This window comes from Aspergillus luchuensis, chromosome 5, assembly GCF_016861625.1.
Source record: "Aspergillus luchuensis IFO 4308 DNA, chromosome 5, nearly complete sequence".
In the NCBI taxonomy this organism is placed as follows: Eukaryota; Fungi; Ascomycota; class Eurotiomycetes; order Eurotiales; family Aspergillaceae; genus Aspergillus; species Aspergillus luchuensis.
Window position 1 is genome coordinate 1,874,925 of NC_054853.1, and position 14,718 is coordinate 1,889,642.

The window sequence follows — 14,718 nt, forward strand, 5'->3', positions numbered from 1 at the left end:
TTCTATAATTGTATTATCTGATATAGAAGCTGCTATCTTCTTTAATAAGTATAATAAGATTATTATTATTAATTATGAGGATTACTGTAAGAGACTGGTATTATCTATCTTTAAGTAATAAATAGAAAACTATTTAATTTTTCTTGATTAGTAATATTTGTATAGTATAAATCTTAAGCTTTCTATAGATTACTGGGCTGCAGTTATTCTAGATCTTTGTTTGCTTAAAGATAAAGTAATATAAAGTAAGTATAATTTAAAAGAATTAAACTCTGTTAGATTTATTTATATTATTACTGATAATGTATTACTCAGTATGTAATAGAATATATAGACTGAATTAAGAATAATCTGTAATATTTATAATTCTATTTGAAGTAAGTTATAGTATACCTCCATACAATATATCTATAATATTATTTAATATGATTTAGTGGGCTCTTATCTAGATATATAATATTTTCTAGAGCTTATATCTACTCTGGGCATTTCAAGATCTATAATATTATAAATACTAGAAAATATAGAATAAACTGTTATGAGAAGAAAGTCTTCCAGGGGAGATTATTTAATATATACAGGAGTAAGAGGCTTAGACTTTATTCCAGCTATATATACTGTAGGATAAGCTAGGAAGTTAGTTTATTAATAAAATAATAATATAGGATAATTTTATAATTTAAAGATTTCTGGAAGTCTAGCAAGGCTTAAATTAGAGCATGTAATAACTTGCTTTATTATATAAGAAATAAGAATAATAAATCAGCTATAAAATACAGAGAAAGTATTAAATTTATTATTTTTTCTAGTTTTCTACCGTCCCTCATCATATCCATGATAATGTTTGTTACTTTATAACTAATAGAAAATTACCTGATAATAGTTATATTATAGTATAGTCTATATTTAAGATTTTTTAGTATACTTCTACAGGCCAATACAGGTTTCTGATTTTACTAGTATTATATCTTTATATAATACAGGACTACAGTTGCATTGTTTAACTGAGAGATAAGAACTGTAATAATAAATTTCTTAAGCTTGTTTATTAAATTCTTGTAAATATATATAACCCAAGACTGCTTCTTCTTAGTCAGTATAAAATTAATAAATTTTTACCAGATATTCGGTCTTTATAAAAAGTTAAACTATTTATTTATATCCCGAAGATAACCAGGACTATATAATCTTTTAAGTCTCTGGATTTTCTGAATATAAATCTTAGTTATATGATCCCCTGTTAGTCTTAAATAACTGTTTAAGATTTGGGTCTTTTTACTGGAATATTTTACTATAAAATATTCTTGATCTATGAGAGTCTTTGCTAGTTTCTTAGACTAGTAACAGAAAAATATTATAATATTCCTGAAAATTAAGTAACTAGTAAAGATTTTATTAACTCAGCTACGCGACAGGCTTATAATTAGCTGGTAGATTTTCTCTTCTAGTCATGTTCCCTGCAGTTTCTGGGGGCTATTCTTAACATATATTATAAGAGTCACGGATACTTATAAATACATGCTGGTATAATTATGAAAGTAATACCACTAACTGCAGCCCAATTCTAATTTGGTATTTTGAGCTGGATATCACAGCAAGGTTGTGACAACTTTACAGGCAAACCCATCGGGACTGTTGGGAGTGTATAGCGTCACGATACTTACATATATTCCTTGCCCCTTCTGCAACCGACACGTGAACCTTGCAAGCGCAGTTTATACTGTACAGCCCGATAACCACGTTGCGCGTTTCCTGAGTCTTCTCCCTGCCGCTTCCTTTATCTAGCCTGTGGTGATAACACAGGCCGAAGTCCATGTCTTTGTATTTATCATTTAAGGGGCATGTACGTGCAGACTACAGATAGAGGTATCACGCTATCCTTTTCTCATTGCACTATATATCGCTAGGAACATAGCCTTAATCGATGTGGTTTTTGCAATGTCCTATCTATATGAAGCCATATACCTTGTCGTTGCCAAAGTGTTCTGAGAATCTATATAAGACTAGCTTGCTCGTCCGGTAAACCATATAACTGTCAATCTTACCAGTAATATATCTTCATATGGAAATCCACTTCCTTGCGTAAACCGGGAGATAAGGTAAGGCTGCACCAAAAGTTATAGAAAAGACTGTAGGCAACAGCTTCAGCAATCGTAAGCTTCGCTCTGCAGCAATTTTGGTATTGGCGACGTTGTTTGATGATCGGTTCTGGTTGGCCCCCCTTAATAAGGGTCAAGCCGTCTGGCTTTGAACTGAAATAGCATGTCTTGGCTCTCCTCAATATCATGACAGATGCCTTTATATGTGCTTGAATGATATTTACTTCATTGACTATCGCTGTATATTGCTCATTTGGATATCCAATATGACGGGAAGATGTGTAACTTGCACTATCATGTGCATTAGTAGGTCTCAGTAATAGGACCATACATTTCCCGTTTCTGGTACTTCGCGATTCAACTAAATGAGCACTTCTAAACTTTATGCTCTCTTCGGACAAGACTTAGCTTTATCTACTCTGCTTTTTTCAATGTAGTTTTTGAGTTATAGTCTAGAACACTTGATAATGTTAAATGTCTTGAACTTACCTCTCTAGAAGATAAGAGCTATCAAGAACACAACTGTCTGTGTCAGACGGATGGGTACCTCCAGAAAGTTTGAAGAAGACATGTTTAGTTTATCAAGGAACTCTTAACAAAATATTATCAGCGGTTACAGTATATCTAATCTAAATAATAATAATAAGAAATGAAGTAGTCCTAAGACCCATTCAACTATTTAATATAAATAAGTAAAGCCACTTAATCTCTATCACTGAAATATTAAGAATAATTATGTATAATCACAGAGAAAAGGAACTATAGTAAGGATTCTGCAAAATATAGGTTACTTCAGTAGCTAGATGCTGTATAGTTTCAGATATTCTTTTCTAAATTATTAAAAAGTAACATGACAAGCCTGACATTGCGAAAAAGAAAATGATTATTAAGATTCTTTTTAGAATGCTTACTATAACATGTATATACTTCCTGCATGGTTCCTTACAGGCAGTATATCTAACTTATTAATTATATTTTTCTATCCATTATGATAGAATATATATTAACTATTTATATTTAAGATAAGACAGATCCTGAGATCCTCTATCCTTTCTTTTAATTAGGAAAGAAATGGCAGGTAAAAAGTAAAGGAAATAAAAACTACTATAATTACTTAGTCTGATTATCTCTTCAGAATCTTTAATTTTAAATAAAGATTTACTACTTATTTCTTGTCAAATCTCATTCCTTCAAGAAATAATAAGTATAATGAAAGAAATATGAAAATTACTATATTTTAAATAAACTACTCCTTTCTAGAAAATATATATATAGTAAATATTAATCTGAGTCAGATTTCTAGATTTTAATCCTGTTTTCTTTCAAGTTATTTAAACAGAATATTTATTTAGAATCTATTGAATGCTGCTCCATATAAAGTCCTTATTATTATTTATAATTTTAGATAGTAATCTCAAGAAAGGCCAGAACAGTATATATATATTTAAAGATATAGCAGAAAGTATAATTACATGATTTATTAAATAGATATACTAAGATAATTATTCTGCTATAATCAGCAGAATAAATATTAGACAGACTCCAATTTTACTGGAAGATATGGAGATAGATATTAATAAGAAGTTTAAAAATATAACTCCTAAAATTAATTTTATATTAGAGAACTACTTCCTTTTTATTTATATTTATTTATATATATTCTCTGAGACTTATCTTATTCCTGATCTTTAATAACTGGCTTATAAAAAGTTAATTATTTATTTAATAGATTTAGATAAATCAAATAGTCTCAATACTTAATTTATAGTAATTAATATTTTATAACTCTTCTTTCCCAGGCTCCCACAATATAATAAATTATTAGACTAGTTAGCTCAGTATATTATATATTATTTAGACAAGCTCTGGGTACAGGACTTATTTTATAATCTTCTTAAAAAGTTCCTGATCTTAAGTTCCTGCATGATACTGTCTCTGGAACTAATATTATTTTTATTATAATAGACTATATAACTAAAATACTTATTTATCCAATACTCTGCTTAATAATTAAAAGATAAATATATTATTTAGTATAAGCACAACAGCCCTGCTGGATTATGGATCTTTTTATTATTCTCTAGATAAATTATAATTTTTTATAGTGATATCTTATTTTATTTCATTCTAATTAGCCAGGATCAGTAACTACTTTATTTATCTTCCAGAATAGTTTAACCCCAATATAAAGTCTGGAATATCAAAGATATTTTTTATTTATATATACTGTGGCTGAAATATTTCACTATAATAAACAGTAATCATGATTTATATATATTATCTGCTTACGCACTGCACGCAATAGCTTACTTATCATGATTTATGTATATATTATGCGAGAGTGGCATCCACATAAATAATAACCTATGAAGCATGTATATTATCTTGATAGTAATAATATGCTAAGCAATAATTATATTACATAGAAGGTAAATTTTTTGTATACCCTTGTGATTTCCTTTCCAGGCTAAGAATTTATCTGCAAGGAGTTTATGTTAGCATTCCCTCTGTTTCAGACTAGTAGAAGATTGAGATATATAAGTATGACTGCCAGCTCAGCAAGTTTCTGGTAAAGCTTTTTAATTACTGAATAGAGATTGCTCTTTTATATACTAATTAAGTAGTTCTTATAATATATATTCTTTAGTCTTCTTTTGCTTGAATTTATTATACCAGAAATATAATTATATATATTCTCTTTTGAGCTAGAGATCTTTTCTGTAAGAAATATTAGAATATTAGCAAGACTAGTATATAAGAGATATTTATTATTCAGATAGCATGTTTATATTAAGACAGCTTATTATAAGATACTCTATTATATTCTTCGCCCCGTGTCATCCTAATTCCACTGTAATGTTCAGAAAGAGGTCTTAATATTAGATTAAATAAATTAGATCTTCAGAATCCTTATTCTTCTAAAGCTCTGAGATTATAAAAACCTGGCTTCTCCATATATTTAGTTAGTCTCTAATTCTTTACTCTTAAACTTTTCTTAAATTATATCTTCTGTCTAATTTATAACTAATTCTCTAATAAACTACTAATAAGGCTCAAGATTTGAAAAGTACTTATGGCTTTTATGAAGTGCTTAATAATTAATTATAATTAACTATAAATATTATAAGACAACTATGCCCTGTCTTTGTTAATATATACTAATTCTCTTACTTTAATTATAGTTTCTATAAATAATTAAAAATTATTATTATTACTGTCAGAAAAAGGAATTACTCTATTCTAGAAAATTATCTCTTAAGATACCTGCTGGTCTAAGTAAGATAATCTCAGAATCCCTGTATTTTACTTAGAGATGTTAACACAGATGTTAGTTATACTATCTTATATTTTTTATATAAAAAGAAATATAAAATAGTTTTTTATATAAAAAATCAAAGCAAGACATACTATATTAAACTTAAATATGAGAGAAATATCCAGGTTTACTATACTGCTAGAAAGTATAAAATAGACAGTCTCAATATACTTATCTAAAATTATATTATAATTCTCAGTGAAATCTTGTTAATTTTCCAGGTCCTACAAAGAACCAAATTAATATTTTTAAAATTGTCTAAGAATAAAGAATAGTTTTATTATTATTTAGACTCTAAACTTGCTAGCAGCTTCGCGGAAAATAAAACAATATTCTAGCTGAACAAGTTTTATATAGAAATTATAGATAATCCAGCATTCAGCAAAACTATAATAAAGATTATAATTAAAGCCTTTACCACTAAGACCTCACGCTTGTAAAATATTCTTAGAATTACTAATAACAGTAGTAAGATAAAGAATAATAACAAGCCTTTATATAAATAATTATTTACAGTACCCTAATCTGAGCCTACTGAAGGACATAATAGAGAAAAATATCTTAAAGTACTGTCTAAAATATATAAAACTGTAAATAACTTATCTTTATCTGCTTCTGATTAAAATTATTCATATAATAAGCCTGCAGTTAAGCTTCTTCCAGTTAACTATAAAGAGACCAACCCAGAAGTTCTCTATACTTACAAAGATAGTGATAATTAGAATTAAGAATTTCAGGGATTAGATAAGAAAAAGAAGAATAAGAAAAGATTATCTAAGCAGCAAGCTGAGTGTAACTGAAGAGTGATTAGACCCTTAATTATGATAATAAACTTTTGGATGTAATTAATGCTTGAGTAAAATTAATATAATAATTCTACTTTATCTCAGATATTATATAGATCTTAAAAATGCTTTATAAGTAGGCATCTGATATATTATTTTATTATTTAACTTTATTTATATTACCCCGCATAATACTGGATTTAATTATTCTTTTAATAAAGTAATTGTACAGGCACAGACCTGATATCTTTTAAAAGTAAATCATATAAATTATAGCTTCTGTTCTATAATCCTCAGTTTATTATAGATTATATATCTAGAACTAAATAAAATTGAAACACTAAGAATTAATTCTTAGTATAAATAGATATCTCCACACCATGCTGGAAATCAGTATATTTATAACTTTATTCTATATAAGAAGTTTAACCTCAGAAACATAAATAAAACATACTCATGTTATAAGTTGCCCAGCTGCTATAATACTATAGAATTATACTACTATATAAGTCTCTCCTTACAGTATCTTGCTGAAATTAATTAGGAAAACATTTAAATTAAGGGTCTTCCAAGCTATTAAATCTCTTCAAAGAGTATCTCCTCCACCTACGCAGCTCTCTATCCAAAGGACCTGTAGGACTTGGCTGTATAGAAAATCAGTATCAGTATATTACCGCAGAGATCATGGACATTTCCTTAATACAGTATCACCCTTCCATATAACATCAAACATAGGGATAGCTAGGTAATTATTTTATATTTCTATAGCTATTAAATACAACTTTATACACCAAGATCTACCGCCAGTTTTCCTATAATAATTACCAGTCCTCCATCGCCTGTGCCCAGAACCCACTCATATCCGATACCATTACCGCGAACTTTCTCTTTAATGAGGATCTGACTCCTGCATATGAAGGCTACATCGTGGAATAAGGTGGCGTCTTCAGTGTCAGGGCGTCTTCTTTTGCTTCTATCAAGAGAAATAATTTATATACTAATTTTAAGCTAGTGCTGGGTACTGGACCGCTGGTACACAGGTTTAGCTGAAATATCACGGACCCCACTTATACTTGGAGGCCTTATTCTCTATTTCGTCTTCATAGACGTGTATGTGGACTTAATACCCGTATGTTATAAAGAAACCCTAACGGCTGATGGGGGACGATGTATGATGTAAGCAATATCAGTCAACTAATAAGCAAAGACTGAATCATTATCTGCTTTAGTCCCACACGTTGCGATGGGCAAATATATGCCTCAGTAAATAAATAATACTGATATTAATAATGATTATGTCCCATTTTGTTGCATAGATGGTATAAAGAAATCTATAATCTCATTTTTTATGTGCATCTAACAGTGGTGGGAGTAATATAGCAGATAAATAATATGCATAATCAAACAAGTTACTATCTATATTTTCAGTCATGTCAGATCCACCTAAACCCTCACTTTCACTTAAGTCATTTTTTACGTCAGCTTGCAGAAGAATATTAATAACCTCTGTGTTCTTTTATCTTGTAGCTGCTGTTAAAGTATCTCTATAGATCCCCCCACGAGTATTGCTGTCTATTCCAGCATTCAGTAACATCTGTACCAAGCATACTCATCTATACCTTGCCGCAGCTTGCAATGCATTACCATGATATCCTCCTTGAGCATTTACCTGAGCACTGGCATCCAGAAGAGCATGCACGACTTCTTCACCCTCATAATAAGCCGCTGCCTGGATTGCGCTCCCCCACCATGCTTGATATATTGCTGAATACACCCCCGATCTTCCCCGTGATTGTTGTCCCAGTCTCTGAGTTTCGGGCAGTCCATCAGTACGTGGACTACCGTCTCAAACTCCACAGGCACATCTGTAATAGTCCTGGAAACTATGTTGTTTCTCGTACGTTGCCAGTCAAGAATGACCCGTCCAAAGGTATGTGAGTAGATATGCGGTCCAGGAGACATACATTATCTTAGCAGTAGAAGACTGGTAAAACCAAAAGATTCGAGAACCAGCCACCCGTCTCATTGTGCAGCCTGTCGACCAGGCCCACTGTATATTCACAACGGAAGGGCAAGATTAGAGGTCGGATACCCCAGTTATATTTCCCGTTGGTATATGTTCAAGACGGCAGAGCGCTTGATCCACGAGTCTATGCACGAAATCCTATATTATAGTGATTACAGATCAGCGATCCTAAGACGAATCAAAACAGTCCATTCCTCTCATGAGGCAAACAATTTAGTAAACATAATCAGGATGTAACTTTTGCACATCTGGCAGCCCTTCCATGAGTTTTCATGCATGATGTGTTGTTCCCAGTGCGGACCAATATCACGGCCGAGGTCAGAGCCTGACTGAAAAGGCTCTTCTCCTATAGATGTCTCTCCAACACAGTTCCCGTTGGACGCTTCGACGGTACTCGAAGCTGGTGTCACAACACTTGTCCGAGACAATTCAAGCTCGTTCTCATCCCCCTCAAAGTCTGACCTGGCCTCATCCAGTCTTCTTGAAGTCAACGGGGGAGATGATCCATCAGTTCGGTTTAATTGAGGCTTAACGTGTGAGTATCGTTCTTTGCGTCCTTCCGGCCTGGTACGGGCGCATTCATATATGCTACTAGCAGCATACCCTTTGTTCATTGCCATCGCCATGGTTGGTCTCTCGTCCATCCTCCTCCCGTCTGACGTCGCACGAATAAGTGATATCTTAAGGGAATAGGCCTTTGCCATTATCTTCCCAAGGAATATATCAAAATAAGGGTTCTCGCCAAAGCCTTAATAGAACTCCTCTTGCTGAAAAATCCCCTCTTCAGACTCGAAGCTAGTCATAATTCTGTTGGTGAGGTACTCGGAATACCACCGGTCCTCATCAATTCTTGGAAAACATTCGCGTCCCAGATCTATCATGTCAAACAGGGAAACATCCTTATCAAATATCTGCATGTATTTTCTTCCATGATGGACTAGTCCATCAACACCACAACGTGTACCAGCAGAATATGCAAGGACACTTCGTCTGTATTCGATTGCGCGCCAAGGCATATTGCTCGTTGACGCTGGCTTCAAGGTTTGGTAATCACCTGTATATAGGTAATGGATGAAGGTATGCCCAATGTCGTCATCAACCTCAGGAAACCTCGCTATCCGACTATCGTTCTTGTCCCAATGATCTTGAAGAGATAGAATTTGACCAGCTATGTCCCTGGGGACAAAATACTGGGTTCCCCGGCCGATAGAAATTACTATTGGTAGATCTCCATATGGGCTTAGATATCTCGGATTAGCCCGCTGCTGAAACCTCGTTAAACGTGGAGTGACTTACCTGGTCTCAGGTTGGTCATATTCATGGATACCCGGAGTTGACACGTTATAACTGTCATAACCTGCGGTTACAGCATGCTTACCGACAGTTTCAGAGACAGGCTCCGCACCCCCAGTCTCGTCACAGGGAGGGGTAGTCTCCCAGTTCTCGGCAGCAGGACACGCAACGGCGTCATAGACTGTTTCAGCGATAGGCTCCGCATCCCCAGTCTCGTCACAGGGAGGGGTAGTCTCCCAGTTCTCGGCAGCAGGGCACTCAAGAGTCTCACAAACTACTTCAGCAACAGGCTTTGCCACTCGAACGAGGTTCTTTTTTCTGTGCTTGTTTCCTTTTTTGGCCATTTCTGCGAGACTTTGCACAAGCTATATATGCGAAAAGTTCGATGAGGATAACCTCTGAAGAAAATGTAGTCTGCGAGACAGGTCAAACCATGTGTATATAAAGCGCTGTGGTAATACAAAAGCCAAGTCATGACGCACGCTATTGTCCTACCTGCAGTTGACTGGACAGCAAACGTTGGGACGCAGTTTGATATAACCCTGAAATAGCCGGAAACAGTCAGGCATGGGACAAGGGTAAGACGACTGGCTGGAACACGTCCGCTAAGGAATTCTTGAGCGACAAAGCCACATTCTCCTGCGCACGGTCGCTGGCCTCCATCCCGATTCCCGGAGTAAAAGTAATACTAATGGTGGTGGAATATAACATATACGACTCCCCACAAGATTATTCCCAGCATTTGCTTCATAGATAGCTGATTAACTAAGAAGTCTGACCCTTCCAGACCAGCGTTAACAAATTTTCCTCTGGCTTCCTATCAAATTAACTGTGACTCAGAGCATAGTACGTCAAGACCCAACGGTATTGTAACCAGGTATATGACACAGCCCCTCGAATATGAGTTAATACCCTCTGTAGCCTTAGCAAGTCTCAGGGGAAAGCTTCCAGAAATCAAGAACCCTCTTAAGGATATTCAATGTCGATTCTGGTGAGCTATCATATAAAGCCGATGAACGGAAGATGTGACTTCCGAACACAACTGATGATCCTGGTGTAAGCTCGACGAGACAATCGCGTGAAATATACCCAGATAAATGAAACCTCACGTGTAATGGCTGGTGTATTGGTACATTTTTGATCGAGCTTTGGTGCAGACACTCTTCTGATAGTAGGTTGTTACTGTAGTACCTATACCTTTCCGTAGTCTCCCGAATCTTAGTCTCATGAAGCCCAGTTCATAATGAGAAATAGAACGGAACAACTATGTTACTGCTGATTAGACACTCGTCATCAAATGCACAAATTATGGCCACTGTCAGTCTCCGTATCAGTAAGCGTAGCGGTCTTTAACGAAGCTTACAGTTGGGCCTTCAGCTCCCAGAACTCGCTCGTGGGATGTTCAGACTTCTTACATATAAAGGCACGGTTTTCTACTTTCTTCCTTTATCTCCTTGAAGCTCTTCACATCGCTGGAGAAGTTTGGTGAGCCTAGACATTAGTTATAGTCACATCCGCCAAAACGTAATTGACATTGGCGGTTCCCAAAATGAAAGCTTTCTTCATTTCACTACGTATATAGGTGGTTACTGCAAATCTGGGCAGAAAGACAGAACCTGCGGTAAGACATCCACGACAAATATGCCCAAGCCACCAGGTAAGTGCAGCATGAGACCGCGATTGTCAGACCTCAACAGGCAATCGCACTCTCGTATGCCACTGTCCACAGAAATGATAGAAAGCAGAAGCGTTTTCATTCCTTGTAACCACTGGATGCTTCAGAGTTTCGAATCTAATGTTCCGTCGATGACTATAACGTACCCTGTTCACATAGGCCAGTTTTAGGTGAAAGATCCTTCACTGCTCGATGAGGTCATTTGGTGAGTATGGATGTTGCATCATCCTGGATTCGTTTCCACCCTAGTTTGCTGTCTGGATGGCTGCATGTTGATATTACAAATACCATTGCATTCGTCCATGTGCCCTAGGTTTTCCCCCATACCCAAGCATCCACAGAGCTGATAAACTGTCTGCTTCCAATAGCACATCTGTCACGGGTATCAGTGTGTTCGATATCGATAAGTACCTAGGTGAGCAGACCTCGTTCAATTCCTGGGCTTGGGTTTCCGAACCGAGAAAGAAAGTGTACGGATGAGATGAAAGACTGGAAGGGATGGTCAGACATCCTTATATAGATAAGCCTTGAGGCCCAAGCGTGTCAATATGATATTTCTACTGGACACATCTGTTCTACTTTATGACTGGAAAGAAAAGTCGCAACGATACGATGGATGTGATGGATGTGGCGGGTTTCGATTGGCTGTGCGTGCGAGTCGAGGCCAACAGAGCGAAGAACCCAAGGTCCAAGGGGTGCCTCAAATAATTGGTGGGGCATACCGTACCCCCAACACCAAGTGAATTAAACCTACTTTAACTACATAATGTTATCGACCAAATAAACGCCTTGATCCCCTCAGGCAGACGTTCGGAGGTAATAACGGCTTTCAACGGACAACAGGATGATAACGAGATACATCGTACATGCATCGTCAGTGGCAAACTAAAAATTCAACGTTGGAGGCTGCGTGGGTTGCCGTATTGTCGATTCTCGTCATGATAATTGTCAAACAAAGGTACAGGGTCTTGACCATGGCCATTGTGCATGATCCTGATATTCGCGGCAATTTGTCTATCCAGTTCTCAGTTCCTGAAGATCTTCGGATTTCTTTTCGATAGGTGAAGGATATAGACGGGTATCGACGTCTTGCATTCATAAGCAGTCTGATACCCATAATTGGTATTATTGAGATCAACCACAAAATAGGAGTGCTTGCCGGCGTAGATATTGACTGCGACAAAACGAGTCTCATTGTCTGTATTGTATTCATGGAGACAATCCTGGACCTGTGTGGCAAAGGGGCGTATAGATCCTAAATAATCTTCTGGTTAAGAATACTAGTCGGATCGTGCCTGAACCGATCATTCCAAGAAAATCGAAAAGGATCCCTCGAGCTTGGCGCAGAATGCGCTTATGAACATCTTCGGTTGAGTCATCCATGGTAAAGCTAATAACATCGGCTTTAAGAGGTATGATAATGAAATATGGTGAACGTTGCTCCTTGTATGAAGGAAGATGAAGCTCTTGGATTCAATCAAGGGATGCCATTACTCCGGGGGGAAAGGATTAATAATCTTCCGTGTTCCTCTTTTTAATGAGGACGAAGCAACCAACCTCCTGGCATGAAAATAGGTAAAGGTTTCTAAGGTTTCTAAGGTTTCTAAGTAATGATTGGCTCGAAGCTATCGATCACTCGAACGATTAGATCTGGTCCTAACCTCACGGTGAGTCCCTACTGATCATGGTCGAGGGATCTTTTCCAAATCAAATAAGCCTGATCAGATCAGGAGTTGACCGAGGGAGCTTGGCTGGTCGGTAATTATCCTAGGATCTTCAGACATTGCCTCTGAGTTATGGGGATAAGTGGCGTAGGGAACGAAACGAGTAAAAATACAGGGCGGGGATCTACGTTGAAGCCATTACGATACGTTACCATATCCTGATCCATAAAAATCCGGAGTCTATCAAAGGGCGGAATAGGCTATCTTGGTATTAGGGTTGGGAAACTATGAAAGGATATAAGTAGTGAAGCCGTTCCCGGAAAGTCTGTAAATTGAATCACTACTAATACAGTATTGTTGAGAGGATCACTTACTACGTAACCAAGGGATGTTCGTCCCATATATTGACAATTGCAGATGTTGCCGCAAGGAAGAAACCCCAGGGAACCTTCTCGATTAGGTGAGGGACAGATTACTAAGTAGATCAGGTAACTAAAGACACGTTCTTATTGGCCTAAACTGGGCTATACGAAGAGCGCTTCGAACCCGGTCGGGCCTTGAACTCTGGTTTGCCCCTTCCTTATACAAGTCGATTTATGTCAAAAGAATATGATCCTGGAATTAACCAAGGGAAAAAAAAAAAAAAAAAAAAAAAAAAAGAAAAACTCCTCAGGCCAAAATGTGCTCAAGGAAACATCCCTGCCCTTAGCTCTCCCAAGTTCTAGCATTCTTGTTTTGTGCCTAGTGTGTGGCGGAAGGCTATCAAAGGATTTGTGCTTCTTTTAAGTTCCAAGAGGGTTGAGACAGTCACGCGCCTCATGTAGATTCATCGGCGATCTGAATCACTTCTGAGACGATAGTGTCATCCCAGTCAGAAAGAAGATCTTCTTCGTCTTCTCCTTTCGCCACCTCTGTTTTCCCATCATTTGGCTTGAAATTCTCCATATGGGTTCTGTGCTTGGTAGGTGTGTTTAGTAAATCCGTCTCGTATTCTTCCCATCGGCGCGATCTTCCCCTCATAGAATGCATGGTTTCTGATCTTAATGATGGGGAAGTTTCAGTGTCAGGACCCCATGTAGGGCTGCCAACATCGAGAGTTTTGGACTGTGCGGGGCTAGGGGACCGTGATGGAGTACCCAATATTCTTGGCTTCTTGTTGACTTGCCCGGATGTAGAAAACAGTGGGCGTTTTGGGGTTGTAACTTGGCTTGATTGGTTTCGGCTAGTTGTCCTGTCTATGGGTGGATGCCCTTTCCTTGAACTGGTAACTGGTGTGAGAACCCCAAATTGTCGGATATCTAACGTTCTTCTTGGTGTCGCAGGTTCTGAAAACGTAGAGAGAAGAAGCTTTATCCGAGGAAGCTCCTCGTACCAAATGAAAATCCGGCACCGATTTGCGCTTTCTCTTCCTCGTCTGCATGCCATATCTTGGATGAATTAGTAGTTTTGACTCAGCTCATGAGATGTCGACTAACACTTCTTCCCAAAATTTGGGCTTTTCCTGTCACTCACTGTGGATATGCGCATGCTGAACCCGCACTTGCAGAGAAAATCTCCTTCATCATCGATGCATGCTCCTTCATAGTTAGATCGAAGAGCAGGAGAGGACATCTTTGAGTTCCACTGTCTCATGGCACTCGAACAGTATGATATGAGAAGCTTCAGATCAAATGAAGTGAAACCGTCTTGCGGGCATCAGCGACAAGCCTCAGCGGAAGGCGGGGCATCATTAGCACTCTACGCTTCTAATGTCTACCGTACAACACCAGCTACTGCGGGAGTGGATCAAAGGGGCTCCAGTTGCAGCCTGTTGGGCTGTCATCACAGGGTCGATGTTCGCGCCATTCCTGTATTGATACG

General features: G+C 36.9%; 2 protein-coding genes across 2 annotated transcripts; both read right to left on the reverse strand.

Moving 5' to 3' along the window:
• Positions 1 to 8,975: 8,975 nt before the first annotated feature.
• Positions 8,976 to 9,863, reverse strand: AKAW2_50620A (uncharacterized protein; the record flags this gene model as incomplete). Its single annotated transcript, XM_041690459.1, has 2 exons — positions 8,976 to 9,465; positions 9,523 to 9,863. The coding sequence occupies 2 exons, from the start codon at positions 9,861 to 9,863 to the stop codon at positions 8,976 to 8,978; spliced, it is 831 nt and encodes a 276-aa protein (XP_041544041.1).
• A 3,811-nt stretch (positions 9,864 to 13,674) lies between these two features.
• Positions 13,675 to 14,490, reverse strand: AKAW2_50621A (uncharacterized protein; the record flags this gene model as incomplete). Its single annotated transcript, XM_041690460.1, has 2 exons — positions 13,675 to 14,285; positions 14,334 to 14,490. 2 exons carry the CDS (start codon positions 14,488 to 14,490, stop codon positions 13,675 to 13,677), a joined length of 768 nt encoding a protein of 255 aa, XP_041544042.1.
• Between the last annotated feature and the right edge of the window lie 228 nt (positions 14,491 to 14,718).